The sequence below is a fragment of the Beta vulgaris genome, chromosome 6 (genome assembly GCF_026745355.1).
Source record: "Beta vulgaris subsp. vulgaris cultivar EL10 chromosome 6, EL10.2, whole genome shotgun sequence".
NCBI classification, from domain to species: Eukaryota; Viridiplantae; Streptophyta; class Magnoliopsida; order Caryophyllales; family Amaranthaceae; genus Beta; species Beta vulgaris.
Window position 1 is genome coordinate 4,296,732 of NC_079207.1, and position 23,478 is coordinate 4,320,209.

The 23,478-nt window shown below is 35.5% G+C and overlaps 2 protein-coding genes across 2 annotated transcripts; one reads left to right on the forward strand and one right to left on the reverse strand.

The window, feature by feature from the left end:
- Positions 1-1,831: 1,831 nt before the first annotated feature.
- On the forward strand, positions 1,832-6,242 carry LOC104895114 (cytochrome P450 84A1). The gene is made up of 2 exons (XM_010681530.4): positions 1,832-2,887; positions 5,341-6,242. The coding sequence occupies exons 1-2, from the start codon at positions 1,937-1,939 to the stop codon at positions 5,962-5,964; spliced, it is 1,575 nt and encodes a 524-aa protein (XP_010679832.1). The 5' UTR covers positions 1,832-1,936; the 3' UTR covers positions 5,965-6,242.
- Positions 6,243-15,363: 9,121 nt separating this feature from the next.
- LOC104895115 (protein FMP32, mitochondrial) lies at positions 15,364-23,391 on the reverse strand. The gene is made up of 7 exons (XM_010681532.4): positions 22,789-23,391; positions 22,567-22,698; positions 21,926-21,985; positions 16,576-16,652; positions 16,192-16,248; positions 16,036-16,102; positions 15,364-15,934 (listed from the first exon to the last, which is right to left on the reverse strand). Exons 1-7 carry the CDS (start codon positions 23,029-23,031, stop codon positions 15,815-15,817), a joined length of 756 nt encoding a protein of 251 aa, XP_010679834.1. The 5' UTR covers positions 23,032-23,391; the 3' UTR covers positions 15,364-15,814.
- Between the last annotated feature and the right edge of the window lie 87 nt (positions 23,392-23,478).

Sequence of the window (23,478 nt, forward strand, 5' to 3'; positions counted from 1 at the left end):
TATTATATATATATATATATATATATATATATATATATATATATATATATATATCAATTTAAATTCATTAGGAGTTAAATCATAAAATTTTAACATTCTTATTGAGGAAAAAACCCTAATCATAGGTTTATAAATTTGATCATCAAATGAAAGAAGACAATTATTTAAGAATCACGAGTAGAACTATCTCTATTATATAAGGAAAGGGAGGAGTTATGGTGTCCTTGAATAAATATAATATCTTACCTCTTTCCTTTTTAAATTACAAATTCACTTAAAAATCAAATGGGGACTTTAAACAAAAATAATGGAAATAAAATTATAACAACTACTCACAAGTCAATTAAAATCATAGAATTGCATAATTTACATTATACAAATCACTCAAATGAGAAAACTTTACAAAAACCAAAAAATTCACTTACAAACTACAACCAATACACTACAACGTCAATACATACACACAAAAATATTCACAAAAAATTGACTTGAAATCAAAGTGTCTAAAAAGTTAGAATATTAGAAATCATAAATAAATTCAATAAAATTTCTATTTTGTTCATAAAGTTTAACTTTGAAAAGTTAAAAAAAAAAGGTTGGTGAGAGATTTAAGTGACAGAGACTATACCAATTAAATTTTATAACTAAAAATAATTATACTTTGTATGTTGATCGAATGATTAAATTCTGACTCTTACTTATGTCGAACAAAATCGATCTTCTGTCTTGAAAAAAAAACTCCAAACACGCATCGCGTGAAAAAAATACGAGTGCTTCTATATCAAATGGTAATTGCAACTGTAAACAAGGTTTCCCACCTGGGAGAACAATTGGGAGCAAAGTACTTGCAAATTTCAATTTTTTCATCAAGTGTTGAGTCGTGTGGGTCTTCACTAGCTTTTGCACACTAATAAAAAGCTCCTCACCAACTCATTATACAAAATTAAATCAAAATCTTTAATTGATTACAACATTATATAATGCATTGACTAAAATAGGCTATATATATTTGTATATTTTTTAGTGCATTAATTAAATTGAAATTAAATATAATGCATCATCTCTAATCGATTACAACATTATATAATATGTATGACTAACTAATGAATGGTAAATAACCACTTTTTTTTTATCTTTCTCACATGCAATAACCTTGACACTATTCATACTTAATGATAATCTTCAATTTTTCTCATCAATTAAAAAGTAAAAATATACTCATGTGGGGTCTTATATGATTCATCTCAATTAATACTCTAGTAATATTTAATTGTTATAATTTTTACTAATATATAATAACATATATTTAAATTCAAAGAGGTTCATTGAAAGATGCTTAAAAAAAGTGAGAATGATAATTTTTTTTTTTGAAGTAATAACTTCGAAATAAACAACTGCGCAAATTGTGTAGGCTACTTGTTCAACTTATTTTGACTTATTTCAGAAAAAGCAAGATAAGATAAGACCAAATAAGATAACGTAAAAATAGTTAAGACCATATAAGATAACATAAGAGAACTATTCAACTTATCTATATCAGATATGATAAAATAATTAAGATACGTTCAGACAAGACAATATAACATAAGATAAACTAAAATAAATAAGTTGAATCAGACCGACCTTCATAATATATCCTTATTTCCTAATTCTTCTCCTTATTATTTTTCTCTTTATTACTTTTTTAATTTCTCTTTCTTTATTCCAAGTAAGGAGTAGGAATGTAATAACCAGCAGTAAATTACTGTATGAAAACCTCCTCACCAACTCATTTGACAAAAAGTGAAATCAAAATATAAAACAATCCACCTATATAACAACTATTACTACATACATATTCTATATATAAACCCCTTTAAGAATTCTCATTCTCTTCAGCAACAAAAATATTTCATGTTGCAAAACATAAACTACTAAACTAGCTACCTTAAGAAAAATGCATGATCAAGTAAAATCTTTGTTAAATTATGCGCAAAGTAACCAAGTAGCCATGACAACTTTGTTGTTCATAGCACCCATGTTGTTACTATATATAATCTCAACATTAAGGCGAAAACCTTATCCACCGGGCCCAAAAGGCCTTCCTTTTATAGGAAACATGATGATCATGGACCAACTAACCCACCGTGGTTTAGCCAAGTTGGCCCAACGTTACGGTGGGCTTTTCCACCTCAAAATGGGCTTTGTTCATATGATGGTGGTGTCCAGCCCGGATGAGGCCCGTCAAGTACTCCAAGTTCAAGACAACATTTTCTCAAATCGTCCTGCCACCGTGGCAATTAGCTACCTTACGTACGACCGTGCTGACATGGCTTTCGCTCATTACGGCCCTTTTTGGCGTCAGATGCGCAAGCTATGTGTCATGCGCTTATTTAGTCGTAAACGGGCCGAGTCGTGGCAATCTGTTCGAGACGAGGTCGATTACATAGTTCGAATCCTATCCGAAAAAGCACGCTCACCCGTTAACGTGGGTGAGCATGTTTTTAATCTTACTAAGAATGTCATATATCGGGCCGCTTTCGGGTCATCATCATCCGAAGGTCAGGATGAGTTTATTGCTATACTTCAAGAGTTTTCTAAGCTATTTGGGGCTTTTAATATTGCGGATTTTATCCCTTTTCTTACTTGGGCTGACCCGAATGGGCTTAATAATCGCCTTGCTAAGGCCCGAAGTTCATTGGATGGGTTTATTGATCGGATTATAGATGATCATATAAACAAAAGGAAGGCTGTTAATGGACATGATGTGAAACAAGAAGATAAAGTTGAAAATGATATGGTGGATGATTTGTTGAACTTTTACAGTGAGGAAACTAAGGTTAATGAGTCAGAAGATCTGCAGAATGCGATTAAGCTTACGAGGAATAACATCAAAGCCATTATCATGGTAAGTCACGTGTTTTTCATTTTGCTATAACTTTACATGATATAGTCATAAAGTATGGTTATGGAGGGTCCTATCAAGTCGGAATCTTTTGCCGGTTAACTTAGTTCGAGTTAGAGGCAGAGACTTTGAGAGTAGGAGGGCCGGGAATGGTAAGGGGATCCACTTTCCTAAAGTGTGTCTAGTGGGGATTGAATCTCCAACCTTGGACTATATAGATACGATAAAACTGATAGTGTTGTAACTTTTTAGCAACAGGAACTGGGAAAGTATATATAGGAGGAGCACAAATACACTATCCTATACTCTAGGAATTATTAGATTTGTTTTAATTGTTTATATTATAATATATCAACTAATTAATATACAATTGACGATATATAAATGATCAAGATGCATGAGACTGTGAAAAAGTAAGAGATAAACTAATTAACAAAAAGAGGCGTAGTCGGAAAGTTTCATTATGCATTAATAAAAAAATTCAAAAGTTGAAATTGTTAAATATATTCTAAATGGACTATACACACATTAGAATGTTTTAAGACATACTAGTCAGAATTTATAGTCAAGCTTCTAATTTTGAATATTTACCACCTTTTTGCTAGAAATAAATAAATAAAACAAACGCTTAGAGGTGGTGAGTACTACATGAAATTAGCTAATAAGGATGTAATCTGATTACTAATAGACATGAATCACTACTCATAATGTCTACATAATTAATTAATTACTAATTATAACTTGGATAATTATTTGAGCATTTATATATAGTTATATCAAATGATGGCTAAGAAAAATTATAGGACAAAATCAGTATCAAATAACTGAAAAGCAAAATTAGCAATAAGATTTGCGAGTAGCTTCAACCTAAAAAGTCCAAGCTGGTTTGCGTTTTTCTTGGGAGGTTGAGTCACATCAAAAAAGTAATTGGTCACTAGAACAAGAAATGCTACACAATTGCGTAGCAACGGTAGTGGTTATCTAACTCCGAAACATCAAACTCTTGAATCTAATTTAGAGGTGTTAGAAGCACGTTGTTGGCTCAAAACATCGGAAACGTTAAGATTTGTGGGTCATGCACGTCGATATCATTAAACATCTTCGGCAACGAATACATCACAATTTTTTGAGGAAAATACACCACATTTTTATACAACCTTATCTAAGTAATCGTGTGTATATGTTTATAGCCACAAACTAGTAATGCTACTTTGATAAGAAAACGTGGGCAGGATGGAGTACATTTCAATGAATTTACTCATATATTCTAGAAAGTAATAGCAATTTCATTTGTTTAAGACAAAATTGGCCTCAACACTATAGTGCAAGCGCACTCAACACCACCACGACTTATAGCCAGAACACTACCAAGTATGGACTTGGGTGTAGTTCGTACTATAAATGAGGCCGTAGAGTAGAATTATTGCTTGAGAGGGGAGAATCTTAAGAATTTTTTTTTTTTTTTCCATTTTCTCTTAGGTCTCCGGTCTCATTTATTTTATTATATGACTTAAATTGAGGTGAAAATTTTGGTATTCGGCCTCATATATCGTATGGACTGTACCCAGGTTCGTATTTGATGGTGTTTTGGCTATAAGTTATAGTTGGTGCTGTTGGGTGCGCCTGCTCTACACTTCAGAGTGTTAAGGCCAATTTTGCCTTTATTTAATGATGTTAGTTTCCAAATTTGTTGAGGGATAATAGATTAAATTGATGCACCGTATTTCTCTCATCAAAATTTAGCTTCTTATCTATAAAGTATGCACCTTCTATTAATCACAATTAATAAAAATTTACCAGTATTAACTATTCATCCTCTTCAAAAAAATGTAAATTTTGTACGCATAACTAAATGACCAATGTGTGAATGCACACATAGATAGTGAACGATCAACAATATCAGAATATCTTCTAGAGAATTGGATGTGAGTCTGAATTATTCTTTTCCGAACATGTAGCGGCGTCTTAGTCAATCTATATAGTGTGGTTCATCAATTCATCCTTTTGTATTTAGGTTGTCTTTGATTGGGCGTAAAATATTTTCAATGTAAAATAATTTCCATAGAAAAATAATTTATAATGGAAAAACACAATTTCAAAATTAGTTTTCGTTGTTTGTTCTATGTAAGAAAAATGATGAAATGAAAGTGAAAATAAGGAGGTAGGGAGAAGAGCGTACAAGAGAAATAAGGAAAAGGAATGAAAATAGTTTTTCCTTTCATTTGGAAGAAAAAATGGTTTTCCATTATTAGGAGAACAATTTACTTTAAGGAAAAATGATTTTACACTCATTTACAAACCAAACAATGTAATATCACTGTAAATAGAGGAAAACAGTTTTCGAGGAAATTAAAAATATTTTACGCCCTACCAAATGGAGCCGTAATGGATAATCAAATTATATATACAGATCATTGTTTGGTGGTTGTTGATTAATCTAATTTTGCAATGAACAGGATGTAATGTTTGGTGGAACAGAGACAGTAGCATCAGCAATAGAATGGGCAATGACAGAGTTAATGCGAAACCCAGAGGAAATGAAACGAGTCCAACAAGAACTTGCTGATGTTATTGGCTTGGATCAACGAGTTAAAGAATCAGATCTTGACAAACTACCATTCTTCCGATGTTGCATAAAAGAAACCCTACGTCTACACCCACCAATACCTCTCTTACTCCACGAGACTGCTGAAGATGCTGTCATTGGAGGTTATTCCATCCCAAAACAATCTCGAATTATGATCAATGCATGGGCTATTGGTCGCGATCCAAATTCATGGGATGACGCTCAGGTGTTCAAGCCAGGAAGGTTTCTTAAAGAGGGTGTGCCTGATTTTAAAGGTGGCAATTTTGAGTTTATACCATTTGGGTCAGGTAGAAGATCTTGCCCTGGTATGGTACTTGGGCTATATGCGCTTGAAATGTGCGTAGCAAACTTACTACATTCGTTTACGTGGGAACTACCAGATGGAATGAAGCCTAGTGAATTAAGTACTGACGATATTTTTGGACTTACGGCTCCTAGAGCTACTCGACTCGTCGCAGTGCCGAGTCCTCGTCTGTTGTGCCCACTCAACTGATTGATGAAAATGCTTCATTGTGATGATTAAGGATTGCACTAAACAAGGTGGTGATTTGAAAATCTTGTCTTTTGTAATGCAAATAAGCATAATTAATATTCTCTTCAAGAATATTGTTTTTTTATAGTGTATTTAGCTATTTTTGCCTGCAAGAGTTGGATAATGAATCACATCATGGGAAAAGGGAAAATTTAAACAAAGACATTCTAATTGTTGATAAACTTGTAATATTTACTCAAATTTGTGATATGTGATGTGAAGATTGATTCTAAGTTTTATCCTTTTCTCTGTAATGTCGGTCTCTTAAAATATCATGTAACATACTCTTTTCGATTTTCGAATAATTTTTTTTTTTTTTGATTTTGCAATTTCGGGTATATCGGTTCAATCACTAGTATATTTAAGTAATTTAGTATTCGATGTCTCAGACATTGAAATTGCATATGGTGACGAAAATCTTACGAAAAGCTTGTCCATTATTCATAATATTTTATTATACATGTTAGTAAATACATATGATTAAAGATTTAGGATCCAAGAAGTCAAAGAGTTCGATTTATGAGCAAGGAATGAGCAAACATCTTAACATTCCCTTTTTTCTAAGAAATTCTTCAAACTCCTATGCCAAGTTACACAGTTACACCATTCAAAAAAGGCATAAAAGTTCATATCTATAAAAAAAAGAACAAGATGAAATCTGTATTTTTCACTAGAAGTGGGGATTGTATTGTTTACTTTACTTTTATTTTTTAAGGGAAAAGCTAGAAAGGGATATATTTGCTTCGAAAATAAGTGGGGGAGGCAAAATTTATCCACAAATAAAATTTATTAGAAGAAATGGAGGAAGTTGAGTGGGTTGATACTTGATAGAGTGTATAATGGTATGCACAATGGATTAGTGGGTGATTGCATAAATAGTTGTATCATAATTTGATTTGCTAGTTGCTAAATTAAAGATCATGGCCTTCAAAAGTTCATTTATTCAACCAATATCTTATTTCCCTTATTTTCAATATTCAGTGAAACAATTAGTACGAAAAAAACAAAAATTATTAAAAAAGTGATCTAATTTTAATATAAAAGTAGACCTAGTCACTAAATAGATTAAACTAGTCATCGAAAGAAATTAACCTAGTCACTATTGGGCTGATTCTCATTTTAATATTGTGCTTACTATTACCTAATTTTAATTTAAAAGTAGGTGGTCTTTTACAAGACAAACTAAAAAAAATACGGTGAATCAATTGAAAGAAGTTAGTGGAAGTAGGACCAGCCTAATATCACTTTCTGCCAACCAATAACCTACTTCTATGAAAACTAAGCTCCTAATTTACTTATTAAGAGTGAATTTTGAAGTTTCCTACATCTTTCTTGACCTTTTTGTGTTTCAAATTTTCCGGCGTCCCCTGATTTTAATTTGTCTAGTTTTCTTGAGTTCAGACACATATTTAGGCTATGTTCAGTTCACCTTATTTTTGCTTATTTCAGATCTAATCAGATCAGATCAGATCAGATCAGAAAAAATAAGTTCAGATCAGATCTATCAGTTTTAAAAACTCATTTTTACTATTAAATTTCTTTCATTACATATTAGTAAAATTATAATAATTGAATATTAATAAAGTATTCATTGAGACGAATCAAACAAGACCCCACATGACTATATTTTTTCTTATATATTGAGAGAAATCTAAAAGATAAGATCTTGTAATCAGATCAGTTCAGAAAAAATAAGTTCAGATCAGATCAGATCAGAAAAAATAAGTTCAGATCAGATCAGATAAGTTCAGATCAGAAAATTTCAGGTGAACTAAACATAGCCTTAGACCGAATTGTTAGTACTAATCTTTTAGCTTTTGACTACTCCATTTATTTTACTTTTACGTTGATCAACACCTTTTCTTTTGTTTGTATTGTAATTTTTTTTTTTTTGAGAGGTTGATTGTATTGTATTCAAGATTAGAAAAAATATATAAAGGCGGTAATATAATTTGTTCCCTCTATTTCAAATCATAAGGCATTTTAGTTGAAAAAATTTGTTCCAAAATATAAGGCATTATACATTACCAATATAAAATTAAATGCAACTTTATACTATCAAGATAAGATTGTAGGTTATTTGCTATTATCAATACAATATTTAATGTCAATTCTTATTACCTATTATGCAAATCTAACTAAAACTAACTAAATTCTTAATATGCGTAAAAATAGTTTACATGTCTTATAATTTGAAACGGAGAGAGTAATTGTTTTGACTTCGTTTATTTCAAAATGAGTAGCACGAAGATTTGAAAGAATTTAAGTGAGGAACGCCTACTTTGATAAAAATGGCTCAACCAATCCCATTTGAATTTAAAACATTTAGGATTTTTGCTTATGAATATTAGATTTTTTATATTATTTTTATAAATTGATATTTTGACTATAGTAACATTCTTTGGACCTCCATATTAGTGTAATATTATATGCACAGACCTAGTACTAATAGTAGTAATTTCTATCTAGTATACATACAATATTACACTAATATGATACCCAATTATATATATATTTTTTGGATCTGCAAGCAGCACGCCTACCCTACCCTATGCAATAGCACCGACATATTACCATTCTTAGTTCACAATTGTATTTGAAAAATATAATCTCCATCATTAGGAACTTATTAGATGGGGTTCAAATAATTTGACGATGTTATTTTATTCATTGTGTTGAATGCTGTTGTGTACCATTTAGATAGTAGTAATTTAGTTAGGACTTTGATGCTTCATCCCTACGATAATAACACTTGCTTGCGATTTCAAACAAAAGCAATATAAAAACAGAACGAATTTATATCAGCTGCCTACTTCGCCAACCTTTTGATTTTATGTATTCTTCAATCTTCATCTGCCCTAGTCAACGGTAGTTTCTCCTAGCTGATCACATCACTCAACAACCACAAATATCAAAGCTTCCTGATCAGGACCGTCTTGAAAATTTTGGGGCCCCGGTTCTAACATGAAAATTGGGCCCCTAAATTTATAAAAAACAATGATAGAAGGTTAGAGTTCTAAAAATGGAAAGTTGAAAATCTAAAGATAAACCATTGACAAATTTATTAAGGATAGGAAACCTGGGTGATTTCTTCAAATATGAAGTAAAATTTTCAAAATAATATATTTTGTGCCTTTATAATTTTGGGAGACCTGTGCTGTTGTGCTCCTTACACACCCTCATCTATCCCTCTGTTCCTGATGTAATATTACTTCTATAAATTATAAATACTATATTTTCTGTATCTTTTAAAGGATGTGATATTTTGGTTGCTAACACGTAACTTTAATTATTATTATATATTTTTAATTACAGAAATAAAGTTGATATCTATATAGATATACATTAATAATTCCAACATTTTACATAATTAATATTTTTGTATTTGTGAGACAAATATCTCCAATCAAAGTTGATACATAAATAGTACAAAAATCAAGATGTTGCAACCTTTAAAAACACAAAGTAAATATTTAAGTATTGGCGGCTCTCATTAACTTTGGTTATATGTTTATACGGCCTGCTCTACATTCGACAACATCGTTTCATTCAACGGCAGAGGTTTACCTATGTCGTAACGACGTAATGCTAGTAGCCTAGTAATGTACTTCAATGTAACTATAGTTTTTTTTTTTTGGTGAAAAAAGAGGAATTAAATTACTTAGTTAAAACGTTACATACCACTTTGATCCATACTGGCCACAGCCGGCCCTGAATTACATTCTACATGATATAAATCCATACAATAACTAGGGGGATAGGGGAAAATCCTAGTTACATTGTTACAACCATATAGATCATCATCCCGTCTACGAGCCATACAATCCGCTATTTTGTTTAAATCCCTACTGCAATGCATAATCTTGATATCCTGGAACATCTGGCGTAACTCCCTGCAAAGATCAATGATATGAGAATATTGGTTAGACTGAGTACTACCGTTGGACACGAGGTGCACTGCCACTTTACAATCCGAGAAAAGGACCAATCTTTGAAATCTATGAGTAATGGCTAGTTGAAGGCCTTCCCAAATTCCCAACAACTCCGCTAATAAGGCATCTCTCGCGAAGGTGTATCTCTTGAACCCTACTATCCAAATACCCCTATGATCCCTAACTACCCCTGCTAACCCACTCTCTTCCCTCTCACTAAGGAAGGAAGCATCTGTATTAATCATGACCCACCCCGAAGGTGTGTGGTTTCTAAGCTGATCCGGATTTGCAAGATTGGTACTTGTGTTGATTGTTTTTGAGCATTGGAGAAAAGTACTTGTAAGGTTTAAAGCTATTGTTAGCACACTAGCAGGGCTAGGGGTGGCGAGGTTGGGGCTGAACACTTTTTGGTTCCGCTTTTTCCAAATCTCATGACAAGTGAACAGAAATAGACTGGACCATTCTACACCCCTAACTTTCTCATTACACTCAGAGTTGCCCTTAATCCACTCTGTTAATGGGATGTCTAAATTGGGACCTAGAGCTAGACTCTCCCAAATTTCTTGAGCTTTTGGACATAGGCGGAGTATATGGTTTGCATCTTCTCCTGGGGAGGAGCATCTAGGACAATTTGAATCTTCGGAAATGAATCTTTTAAATAGGAGGGATCTATGAGGCAGGCGGTCAAGGCATGTGAGCCATACGAAGAATTGAATTTTGGGTGAGGTTTTGGTTTTCCAGATCCATCCCAAATCTTGAGCATTCAGAGTCTGTAACTGAACATGGTAGGCTTGGGAAAGCGAGAACCTGACATGTGTGAGGAAAGAGGGTGCTCTCATATCTCACTCTCTACTCGGGTTTGGGGGTGGAAGGCTCTTGATTTTATCAATCACCTCCTGGTTTAGATGAATAGTTATATCTCCTAAGTGCCATTGACCATTTACTACCAAGGTACTCACCTTTCTATGGTCTTCCACAAGATTTAGGGGCCCCTGCACTTTACTTCTAATGGTTCCTATATTTAACCAGTCATCGTGCCAAAAACTGATATCCTCCCCCGTGCCTAATATCCATTCCCCATTCTTGTCAAGGATGTCCCATCCTTTCCCGATACTTCTCCACACTGGGGAACCGTTCGCAAAGGATGTGACCTTATTTTCATGGATATACTTAGACATTATACATTTCTGAGCAAGAGTGGGGGGGCCTTGAGCTAGTTTCCATCCTAGTTTTGCCATGTATGCCCTGTTCATCAGCTTTTGGTTGCGGATCCCCAGGCCACCCTCTATCTTAGGCCGAAACGTTGTTTCTTTTCCCACTAAGTGAAGCTTTCTTTTGTTCGCTTCATCCCCCCATAGGAAGTTATTGCACACTTGGTCCAGCTCATGAAGGGTACGAGCCGGGAAAAAAGTTGCTTGCATGTAGTATGCAGGTATGGTGGACAGGGTGGAGTTAATCAAACATAGACGACCAACTTTTGATAGATATGTTGTCTTCCATCTAGCCAGTCTATGTTTTACTTTGTCGACGACAAATTGCACCTGACTTCTGGATGGTCTTTTATGTGAAAGGGGCATTCCTAGGTACAGACCTAGGTTTTCATTTTCTTCTATGTTCAAAGTGCTTTGAAACAACTCCTTGTGTTCATCCTGAGTGTTGGGCGAAAAAACAAGACGACTTTTCTGTTCATTTATTTTCTGCCCTGACATATCACAAACTGATTCAACACTTTCCTGACCGCAAAAGCAGTATTTTCATCTACCCGACCAAACAAGAGGAGATCATCTGCAAACATTAGATGAGATACCTGGATTTTGTCCTTCCCAACCCAGAAGGGTGTCCATTCCCCCTCAGACACCGCTTGGTTTATAAGATGAGTTAAAGACTCTAGGCAGATATTAAACAGGTAAGGTGACATAGGGCCCCCTGCCTAAGACCTCTAGTATGATTAAAAGCATATGTTTTCCTTCCATTCACTAGAATTGTCGAGGATGATTGAGTTATACAACTCATGATTAATGCAATAGACCTTTCCCCCAGATTACACCCTTGAAGACAAGCTCTAACAAAACTCCATTCTACCCTGTCATAAGCTTTCTCTAGGTCAATTTTTAATGCAAACCACCCCAGTTTTCCCTTCTTTTTGTGCATAGAATGCAATATTTCTGAAGCAACTACAAGGTTTATTTCCGTACCCCTCCCTTTTATAAAATATTTTGGTTTGGTGATATCCAGAGGGGGATGAGAGGTTTCAGTCTGTTCACCACAATTTTCGTGAGAAGTTTATACAAAGTGTTACACAAACTTATAGGCCTTAAATGTTTAACCGTTTCCGGAGGGTTTTGTTTGGGAATTAGACACATCATAGCTTGGCAAAGATCCTCAGGGACTTTAACATTCTCAAACCATTCACGAATGTTATCACATACATCCTCACCAACGATATTCCACATCTTTTGGAAGAAAACTGCATGAAAACCATCCGGCCCCGGCGCCTTTAAGGGTTTCATTGATTTTAGTGCTTCATGAATTTCATGATTTGAGGGAGGGTATGCTATATCTATGTCCTGATCATTCTCATTAATCCTCCTACAACTATAAGGATGGTCAGAGGTGTACAATTTCTCAAAAAAATTAGTGATATGGTCTTGGATACCTTCAGGGTCTTGAATGTCATTTCCAACCTCATCCCTAATAGACATGATACGCGTTGCATTCCTCTTAATCATCACACTCCTATGAAAAAATCTCGTGTTCCTCTCCCCGTCCTTAATTCTATCCATACGGCTCTTTTGTGATCCAAAGGGTTTCTTCTTGCAAAAGAATATCAATTAATTCCTTCTAAAGGTCTCTCTCTAGGTCATGATGAAAGTACGATGTTGGGTGGTCTTGCAGGTATTTATGTGTCCCGCTTAATCTATAGTTTGGGTGCATATTTGAATCAAATAACTGTATGGATGGCAGTAGGGGGTCAAGTAGGAGACTCGCCCATCTCCATTCAAGTTGAGCAGGGATGGAGATTAAAATCGTACCTGCACTTGGTGGTGGAGCGGGTGTGGATTCCCCTCGCCCTGCATATTTATTATCAAAATTCTATTCATATACTTATATTATTATTAATTTTATCTTGTAAAATATGAATATGTTGGGCCTCTAGGTGAGTGGCCCTGTGCGAGGTAGCTCAGAGGTAATTCATCTTACCACATGTTCCCGAAAGGGGGCCAAAAAAAATATTGAGATATATCCAAACCCTTTACATGCTAAAATTTGTAGAGTATATTATTACACAAATTTTCGATCAAAGCAAGTATATGAATAATGCAAAGAGAACGTACTGTGTCGGACTCGTCCGACCATAATCTTTGGTCGGACGACTTTCAGGTGGTTCCAAATTTTTTTCAATTGGTTTCAAAAAAAATTCAGTTAGTCTTAATTTTTTTTCAGTTAGTCTTCATTTGTTTTCAGTTAGTCTTAATTTTTTTCAGTTAGTCTAAATGAAAGTAAGTTACTTCTAAATGAAAGTAACTTAGGTCTAAATGAAAGTAAGTTAGGTCTAAATGAAAGTAACTTAGGTCTAACTGAAAGTAAATTAGGTCTAACTGAAAGTAACTTAGGTCTAAATGAAAGTAAGTTACCTCCAAATGAAAGTAACTTACCTCCAAATGAAAGCAACTTTCAGTTACTTATATTATCACCAAACACACCAAACAACCAAACAATCATTGCTTACTTACAAAATATGATGATCCTCGGATTAAAGTCCTCAAACTTAGTTTCTTGGATGAACACAAAGTGAGGTTTATGATAATTGATGAAACTTTTATCCTTAAAGCTGTGAGACGAATGTAATGGCAGACCTTCTTGCAAAGCAAGGACTCTCAAGGGCAGACGAATTCGTGGCTTGGTTGTAGGCTAGCTTGCTTTATATATTTTTGAGGAAGTTTGAACAGTTGTCACTGTGTTTCTATTTCCCCACTGTAATATTTGGATTATTTCCTCAACAAAAAGCAAGTACAAGTTATCAAAAAAATATATGCCATTGTTGAAGAATTTGACAGTGTTCGATGTGAGTTTTAATGTGTTGATGGGGTCATTACCGGAATCTGTTGGACGGATTATGAGCTTGGAGCAGCGAGGACGGTAATAGCAGCCATTAAAGGGGGAGATGTGAGAGGAAGAAGGAGAAGAATCATTGGAGTTGAAGAAGAGAGGAGGAGCGAGAAATTTTAGTATTGGGTTGGGCTCGTCCGACCATAACTTATGGTCAGACGGTCTGACCCAATACTTTCACTAATGCAAAAGTCAAATGTTGCATATAAAAAAAAGGTACTCCCGAGTTTTCAAAAAATTCACGAGGTAACCCCCAACTTTTCAAAATATACGAGGTACCCCTCAGTTTTATGTTAATAACCTCAAATGCCCATAATGTCTAGCGACGTTAACCACCGTTAGTATTAACCCTAACTCCTAATTTTCCCTAATTAAACCTTAATTAACCTAAATAAATCCTAAATAACCTAAATAAACTCTAAAACCTAATTCCTAACTAATACTAATCCTAACCCTAACCCTAACTCTAACTCTAACCACCACCCAGCCCCCTCCTCCACCACCACCCAACCCCCTTTCCCGGCCCCCAACAACCCCTCCCCCACCACCCACAGCAGCCTGACCCCTCCCCCCCACCATAGCAGCGCGGCACCCCTCTTCGATTTCTCTTTCTTCGATTCAAGGGAGAAGGCTGCCAGGAGTGGGTGAAAGTTGCAAAAATTGAAGGGGGGGGGGATTGCTGGGCTGCATGGGTGGAGGATGCGCTAACGAGGTTGCAAGGTTGGGGATGGGGGAGGGGGCCGGGCTGGTGAGAGGGTGGATCTGTAGAGTGGTGGGTGGTGAAAGGGGGCGAGGGAGGGTGGGGGAATGGGTGGTGGATGGTTAGGGTTAGGTTCAGGATTATGGTTAATTTTACGGTAAAGATTAGAGTTAGGCTTAGAGGTTGGATTTAAAATGGAAATTAGAGTTAATGACTAACAGCGGTTAATGTCGTTAGTCATTTAGAGCATATGAGTGTATTAACATAAAACTTAGGAGTACCCCAAGTATTTTGAAAAGTTGGGGGTACCTCGTGAATTTTTCGAAAACTCGGGGTACTTGGTGAAAAAACCGTAAAAAAGAAGTATCAAAGTGTATTTCTTATTCAGCGCTCCTAACATCTGCTAGCTAGATCTTTTTTATATTTCATGCGTTTTTTTTACTTGCAACGCCTTTCTAAAAGAAAAATAATTAATTACTTACAACACTTTCTATTTTTGTTTTTCCTTTCTCTCTATCTCTCTCCAATCACATGGGACCCTCTTTTTTTTTTCCTCTCTACCTCTCTCCTACCCAAATTTTACATTGAAGTTGATGAAAAAAAAAAAAGTATTACAAGTAAAAAAAAAACCAAGAAAGTATATAAAAAGAGTGGGAAGCTAAAGGTTTTAAAGCCATAAGTTACACAATATCTAGTTTTCAACGCAAAAATTAACTAACAAATGATAAATTTGCTAACCAGATATAAGACAGGATAGAAAAACTGTATCGACAAGTTGACATACATAATTTGTTACAAAGGTTACAACTAAAAGATTGGACTCGAGACAGTACTTCTATATTCAGTTTATTTCTTCTGCCATATCATCAGCCCAACAGGAGTGAAAAAAAAAACATCCACAACTGTTGCTATTGATCTATTATCTAAATTTCGTGCGAAAATCTTTCCTTCAATGCATTCAAGATCGTAGCAGCGCGAAACAACACTACAGCATTAACCAAGTTAAAGTCACCTTGTTAAAAGCGATGCTATGCTGTTGAAGCCTTGAAGGGGGTGACTCCAGTAGTCCTCACAATAAAATGCGCACCACAGCGAGGCCAACAGCCGAGATTGAAACAAGGGTACCTATGCAGTATTTGATAACATCATATTTTGCAGCCTCCACTTGAGCCCTTAATGAATGAATTTCCTACAAATTACAGAATTGAAAGATGAATGAAATGATATTGAGCCACAAGCTCTGTAATAACTTGCGAGTAACGACCACTTAACATTCTTAGCAGTACTCACCCTATCAAGTTTGTTGGTGAGATTATTCGTTTCTGCAGTTTGATTTGCCAACTCATCGCGTATCCTCCTGCAGTTTATGGAACCAGTATGATCATAAAACTACAGCGTCTTGTAACTCAAATTTTAACTAATAGATGCATGGTCCATATTATGTACCCTTTTTCCAGATTCAAATCCAATCGCTGCCCAGCAGTAACTTTGTCGATTTCATACCTGCATTAGATTTTAGAGCATTTAGAAGATCAGATGAAAGACATCTATTTTAGCAAAGAATATGTTTGTCGGCAGTTACAACCTGCCCCAGATAAATTCCATTATAACTGTATTACAAGTTTACAACCTAGAGACAGATTATCATGATATTCTACTCATCTCCTATGAAGCTGGTAGGTGGTAAATCGATCGAATGCCTGACTTAATAAGGGAGCTAACTCGTCATTTACTCTATGAATAACCTTTTCTCAGCACAACAAGGATATGATGGATAAAACAACCCAAATAAGTCGATCTACCATTAGTTCATTTCTGGATTAAGCTGACCTTAACTCACTACGCATCTTCTCTATGTCACCTTGGAGTTTCTCTGCCTCCCGTTGCAACAGAGAAAAATGATGGTCCTGCATTACCCCATGAACAACCAAGTCAGCTTAAGAAGGAAACCTAATATTGATTTCCCAATTACATACCATAAAGGAAGAACAGTAAACATGAATCTTGAATAAACTACACGTAAGATGAATCTTCCAGCATCTAATTACAGTATCCGATGAAGATATTCCAGTTCCAAATGGATAATGGCAGTCAGTCCGACTGCTAGAACTCTGATTGTCCAGATTTTTTCTAGTCTCATTGTCGTTTTCTTTATAGGGTTTTACTATGCTGTCCAAAATTAAAACTTCAAGAAATGAGCAGTCTACAAACGGAAAAAGACCAGAGCACCCAATCTTTCCTCATCAGCTTTAAGCATCAGAAGCATGATAACATGATGAAAACAAAAGACAACCCTAAGCTTATGCGGAGACTTTAAGGTGGCATACCATAACTTGGGGAAAGGGGGTGGGGGGATTAGGCAAATAAGGATCATCTGTACCACATGGTGTCTCAGCTAAAGTCCCAAAAAATTCACATCCTACGAGGCTCGGACTCAGGTAGAGGTGGCAATGGATTGGAGGGTGAGTCGGGTGGGGCTCCATCCGTGAAAAATCCTTCCACCATCGAAAATATCCGCCACCCGATTCACCCTTCACCCAAATCCGATCCACCCATTATCCATTGATGAATTAAAAGTATAAGTCGCACATTCATAATTTGAATAAAGATTTGGGAATAAAGTTGACGTGTGCCAGTATATAATGAATCGGGTGAAATAAAAGTACACAAAAGATGCATAGCTGGAAGCACCAGATATACATTATGCATAAACTAAACAAGGCAGATATAGTTACACAAAGTTGACGGGTGCCAGTATATAAAGAAAGGACGGGTCGTATAGTAGGCAAGGAGGGTGAAGCATCGCAAGGTTAGACCCTTTTTTTCTAATAGCATAAAGATATAAATAAAGGGAAATAGGGAGGCATGAGACCCAAAAGGTTTTCTAACACCCCAGGCCTCAAACACAGCATGATTCAAACTAACCAAAATAAATGAATAAAAACTAAAAAGCGCCTATCTTTACGCAGCAAGCAAGCTACAATTACACTACAATCCAACACACTGATCATCACACCTATTTATGACACTGTGATACAAGCTTGTATATGATTATCACAAGCAATAGCCTACTACATCTCCTCTGATAAGTCTCTCTCCAAAGCTCATAGATTAACACAGCCGTTTTGTCCCAACCCTTCATGTTCCATCCCCTGATCTTTCTACTGGGTGTACTCTTATGTTATTTACCAGGTCTTCATAGAATGAGCTTGAAAGTGAATATTTATCCACGTATATTCCAGAAAATCTTTTTAGGGTAATGCTGTCAATTACCTACAAGTTGGAACCAACAAGGAGCCCGCTTATTTACCATATGAGGGGGCCAAGAGCTTGTTTGCTAAAAACCAACACTACACAGCTACACCTAATGACCGAGCCCACTTGTTGAAACCCAATTTTCTTCCCTCCTTGTTTCATTTCTCAACCCGACCATTCAAACCAACTTTCAGATCAACAACTCCCCCCCGCATGCCTACGCTCTTCATTCCTCACCTCACTTAAAAGGCCAATTCTTTGCACCAAATCTCAAAAGCCAAACATCCCACCAAAGTTCCAAAACCAGAAACAACCTACTATCAATCCAACTCTAATAACTACACCAAATTACACCCTAATCTTTCACATATTTCCTAAACAGCTTTGAGGCTCATTTCTCCAAAGTTACGTTTCTAGAGGACGCAAGAGGCCTCATCAATGAGGGATTTTATCACAAGTAGGAGGTGGCATTTGCTTGGAGTGTGAGAGCAACTGGGAAACTGGTCATTGCTGCTGAGGTTGACAACGAGGTCGACAACTCTACGATGACTACAATCCACCTTGAGGAGAGGGTGGAAGTTTGGGCAGGCAGTAATGTAATGAACTGATATTGGAATTTAGGGGGGAGCATAATTTAGGTGCTTCTTAAGTAGTAGCTTGGGAAATAAACTAAGTAGTTTATTAAGGGAAATAAGCTAGGTAATTTAATAAGGGAAATACTCTAGGTATAGGGGTAATTAGAAAGAAAAAGATATGCTGGAAATTGATCGGAGATATTTTCATGAGTTCTTGGGAGTGTTCAAGCCACTTAAAAGCATGATTTATCCTTTTAATTTTTTTTTGTAATTTCCTTCTATCCAGTACATATCCATCTTCAATGTTTAATCATCATTTCAGTTTTGAATTCTGATTTAGCTATGTCAGTTCATAGCATGCATCTTGTCCGCCAAGAGCTAAAATGAGGATATGGCTTTGCTAAACATAACTAGTCATGAGAATTCCTTGACAACTCCATGAAATGGCCAATTGACTACTCAAATTGATGTATCTTACCACAAGAACAGGAACACTGAGAGCATCTTCACTCTTACGTGAACTAAGCTGATAAACTTATCAGAGCATGCACATGACAAGAAGATAATCCCTCTTTTGCTTTAGATACTCCCATCAGCCCACAGACATTCTCATGAAAAGCAGAAAAGAAGATTTCATCAGGAAACTTCTGCAAGTAGGTGTGCTGATTCCCATTGGTGAGGTCCGCAATTTGGAATATTTAACCGAGTTTCTGCCTCAAAGCTAGAAAAAATTGAACGGACTCGGTCTCACCTAATTCACAGAATGAAATGGGTATGGAAATGCAGTTCACTGCTTTATTTTATAAAATTAGACAAAAAGTATAGCATTTACGTGTACCAATACCCTTTTTTATAGTACTTCCTCCGTCACACTATTAATGCAACATTTTTAAAGAAAGCCATGTGAATAGGAGATAGATAGAGATAGACAAAAAGTGGGTCCCATGTGATAGGAGAGAGATAAAGAGAAAAAATTACTATATAGGGTAACGTTATAATTAATGTGAAACTTCCATGTAAGGAAAATGTTGCAATTAATATAGAATGAGAAAGTTAGTTTCAGGAGATCTAGTGAATTCGATAACACCGAATGGGATTTCTTAGAGCTAACAAGGACTCTAACAATGGTTTCCAAAAGTAAATCATTAGACATCTCCACTTAATGTTAAAATCTCTAATGGCAAAATAGTCATGGGGGTCTGCAAAGGAAGATGTGTTATGGAAGAATATCATCAAGATCAAATATGGTGCTGAGAACCTAGAATTGTGGTGCATTATCTCCTCTCCCCATAGTATTGGCATTTAAAATGTCAATTCTGGTGGTCTGTATAATTTCAAGTCCATGGGCAATTTCAAAATGAAGAGATGGTCAAAAGTTCTGCAAAGGCATGACATTGAGTGCTGGGATCAACCCCTATAATTGAATTTCCAGAATTGTTCAGATCTGCTACGTCCAAGGAGGCCACCAAATTTAAAGTGTTAGCATGAAATTGTAATCAAAAGCATTAGAATTTACTTTTTCTAGACTTCTTAATGATTAAGATTTGGTCCTGAGGCTCTTAAACAACTTTCTGCCAAAGAGGTCCTTGGAAGGGAACGACAAGATGAATTGGTTGCATGGCAAAGTGGCTCTTGTTCTGTTAAGAGTCTATGTACCTTCTTGAAATGAAGGTTTCCATGGACTTTCCTGTTTTGATAATTGGAAGTCGAGAGTGGTGGTCAAACAAAAGACCCAAATAAGGAAGTGCTAACAACAAGGATGTCTACTTTGCAAGACACTATAGCTTAGGCCTTGAGGAAGAGTTGGTTAACCATCTTTTTCTTTTTTTCGCTGTCTTTAGCCTTGTTTGGGACAAGTTGGGTTCCAACTTGTTCAGTAACTTTTTGTTGTGTGGAAAAGGAGTATGAAAAAGGTTGGCTAGGTACAGTATGGAAGATGGTTCCATTGACAATCTAGTGGCCCACTTTCTAACAAAAGAAACCAACGAATTTCTAAGGGTACAGCTTCATATCCCCACCCCCCACCCCCCAAAAAAAGGTTTCATTTCTAATTATTAAGGTTTTTGTATTGCTATTTGCTGGACTCGAGAATCAGCATCACTTGAAATTTTCATTTTAGAGGTAAATAAATTCCTGATAACTGAGGGCATAAGCCTTTTTGTGCTTAGCCCTCTAAATCTATGTGCTTTTCACTCCCTTATGTCTTTCTAGTTTCTAGTACATTTCTACATTGCTAAATAGCATTAGGAAGAAAAGGTACCACAGCTAGATGAACCAGAAGAGCTTTATGCTCTCATGAATAAACCCTGATTACAAAAAAATCAACTCAACCAATAACACAAACTTCAAATCTTTGCCCAATCACAAGGTTTACTTCACAAAAGTCATGAATTATTCATTTGATTCACAAAACAATGATTACTACTAATGTGCATAGTTTTCAAATACTTGTAACAACAGTACTTCTAAAAACGAATTTTGTACACCCCGTCAAAACCTCACGATCTAAAATGACTGGAGGAAGAGCTGGATAAACAAGGGCCGAAACAAAGGAGCTGTCCAAAATGACAGTCATCCAGAAAATGTGCATTTTGACTTGCAATATAGCTAAACTTATCATGTATTCTCCCAATAATTATCATTTCAATGGTTCAGTCATGCTCACTGTCACTATTTATATACTCCGATACAATTACTATTGTTAGTTTGTGGTGTGTTTATCAAGAATCCTCAGACTGAGTGAGTGCTTCTCTTACCAACATGAATAGATTAGTACATCATGGAAGTTCAGTCATGTGACAGAAGAAAGTAAACAGTGAAGAGCGCGGATTACTACCATAAAACTAGCTTCATTCTTACCTTGCACAACTACCTTGCACCAAGCCCACATACAGAAGTATCAGACATGATTTTCAGATGCATACTAAACAAAACAGATCTAAAAGTTAAAACAAATTAAATTCTTCACTGAGAAGTACCTAAGACTTCATAGTCTTTAAGGCTTCCGAAATTTTCATTCTAACTAGCAATGTCCATTGTCCACTGATTATAATCAGCTCTTTTTGTCCCAAGTTTCACCAATTAATTTTAATCTGATCAAATCTTCCCTATAAAGGTTTTTCCAGTCTATTTCAACAACATTCCATCCAAAGCAAATAACAACGGCAAATCCTTAACCATCTATATCCAAACATCTTCCCACATAACCAAACAGAAATGCCTCATGTGAGCACCTTATAACACACAAGTCAATTCCCAGCACAAAGTCTAATGAAAGAACGACTTCAGAAATAATGATTCAGACACATTAAATCAATTAATGTCTTAAATTATATACCTCTACCACGTACCTGTGAGCTCTGTACTTCAGATTTGAACTTAGCTAAGTTAGCCTCCTGCATCATCTCAAACTACAAAAAATCCACAAGCACTAGAGTCAGGAAGGCCTCTAGATGAACACCACATATAATCAAGGTTTTAAGCAAAAGCTTCAACTGCAGAGGTTTGCCTAGAGCAAGTAACAAAAAGCATTTGCAATTTCATACTTTTTGTTCTTGTACCGTCATTTATAGCAACAGTTTCCATTTTTATATGTTAGAAAAAAATGCTAACATTTCATTTTTCGGCGAACTATTAACCCTTTCTCCTTAATCAAACGACTCCTCTACCTTTTATCACCCTTACGCTCTTCTCTCAGTATTTGCACCGATTGAGAAATATTGCTTGTATATATAGAAGTTTGAACGATCTAGTGGCATATCATATCATATCATATACAAAGATATGAAAATACATTACAGATATACTTCTATACATACATATATTACTATGAATATATTTACTCAACAAGAATAGATTGCGCAATACAAATTTAAGACAAAAATGAAATGTGGTGATAATTACCATAAGAAAGATAGACAAAGGATATACTATGAGTCAAATCAAGCAATTAACAACTTAAACAGCAGAAATTAGAAAAAGAAAGACATACTCTCTGCATTTCACCCTTTGACATAAAAGATTGAGCCACATTTTCCAGACTATCATTCAAAACCTCGGTAATTGCCGCGGTAATTACTTCTGCTTGCTTCGATGGTATACCTTGAGCTTCTAATTTCCTTACCTACTTATACACATAATCAAATTCAGTTCTAATTTTCTTACCTACTTATAAACACAATCAAATTCACAGTATCAAAATCATCGAACTTACAAGTGCTAAAGTATCGACGAGAAACAAGCGTCTACCATGAGAACTGACGAGCTGAGAAATAGATTTAGTATCGATATACCTACTTCCATGACGAGGAGAAAACGACGAGTATAATCGGTTATCAGCAGCGTTATTAGCATGAATTGCAGCGTTTAGAGCATACAATTCCATGAATTTGGTCGAGTTGAGCAATGGATTGATACCGAATTGATGAAATCGCCTGGAAATCGTAGAAGCCGCCATTGAAATGTAGCAATCAAGCAATTGAATTCGAAATTCTGCAATAGATTCAAGAACTCAAAAACCCTACTTTATCTCTCTAGAAGATGAAACTTCAATTTCTCTCTCTAACACAAGAGACAGAGAAAAGGGTGAAGGAAAAAGATTGTGAAGGTTGATCGAATTTGTGTTGGAATTTGTGAAGATAATGCATCTACTATTTTGGAGTTGGCTTTTTCTTCTTTCTTCATTAACAAAGCTTAGAAGTTAGAATGAAAATTGTTTGTTTTTTCCTTTTTTGGGGGTTTGCTAAGCTTACAGTTCACAACGGTTTCATTTCATTTGTTTGCCTCCCGTGTAAAAAACGTGCAACTTAGTAATATAACGCGTCTCAATTTTTTAATTTCTTTTTTGGCAAAGATTAGTACCCATAACCCTACAACTTTTATCATAAATTCGGGTGTACCATGA

What these genes read in the sequence shown, in the direction of transcription:
- LOC104895114 (XM_010681530.4), top strand. Translation starts at nt 1,937, where the DNA reads ATGCATGATCAAGTAAAATCTTTGTTAAATTATGCGCAAAGTAACCAA. An exon ending in ACATCAAAGCCATTATCATG is followed by an intron (nt 2,888 to 5,340) that starts GTAAGTCACGTG and finishes TGCAATGAACAG; the next exon opens with GATGTAATGTTTGGTGGAAC.
- LOC104895115 (XM_010681532.4), bottom strand. Translation starts at nt 23,031, where the DNA reads ATGGCGGCTTCTACGATTTCCAGGCGATTTCATCAATTCGGTATCAAT. An exon ending in CAAAGGGTGAAATGCAGAGA is followed by an intron (nt 21,986 to 22,566) that starts GTATGTCTTTCT and finishes GATTTTTTGTAG; the next exon opens with TTTGAGATGATGCAGGAGGC. An exon ending in CTGAAGTACAGAGCTCACAG is followed by an intron (nt 16,653 to 21,925) that starts GTACGTGGTAGA and finishes GGGGTAATGCAG; the next exon opens with GACCATCATTTTTCTCTGTT.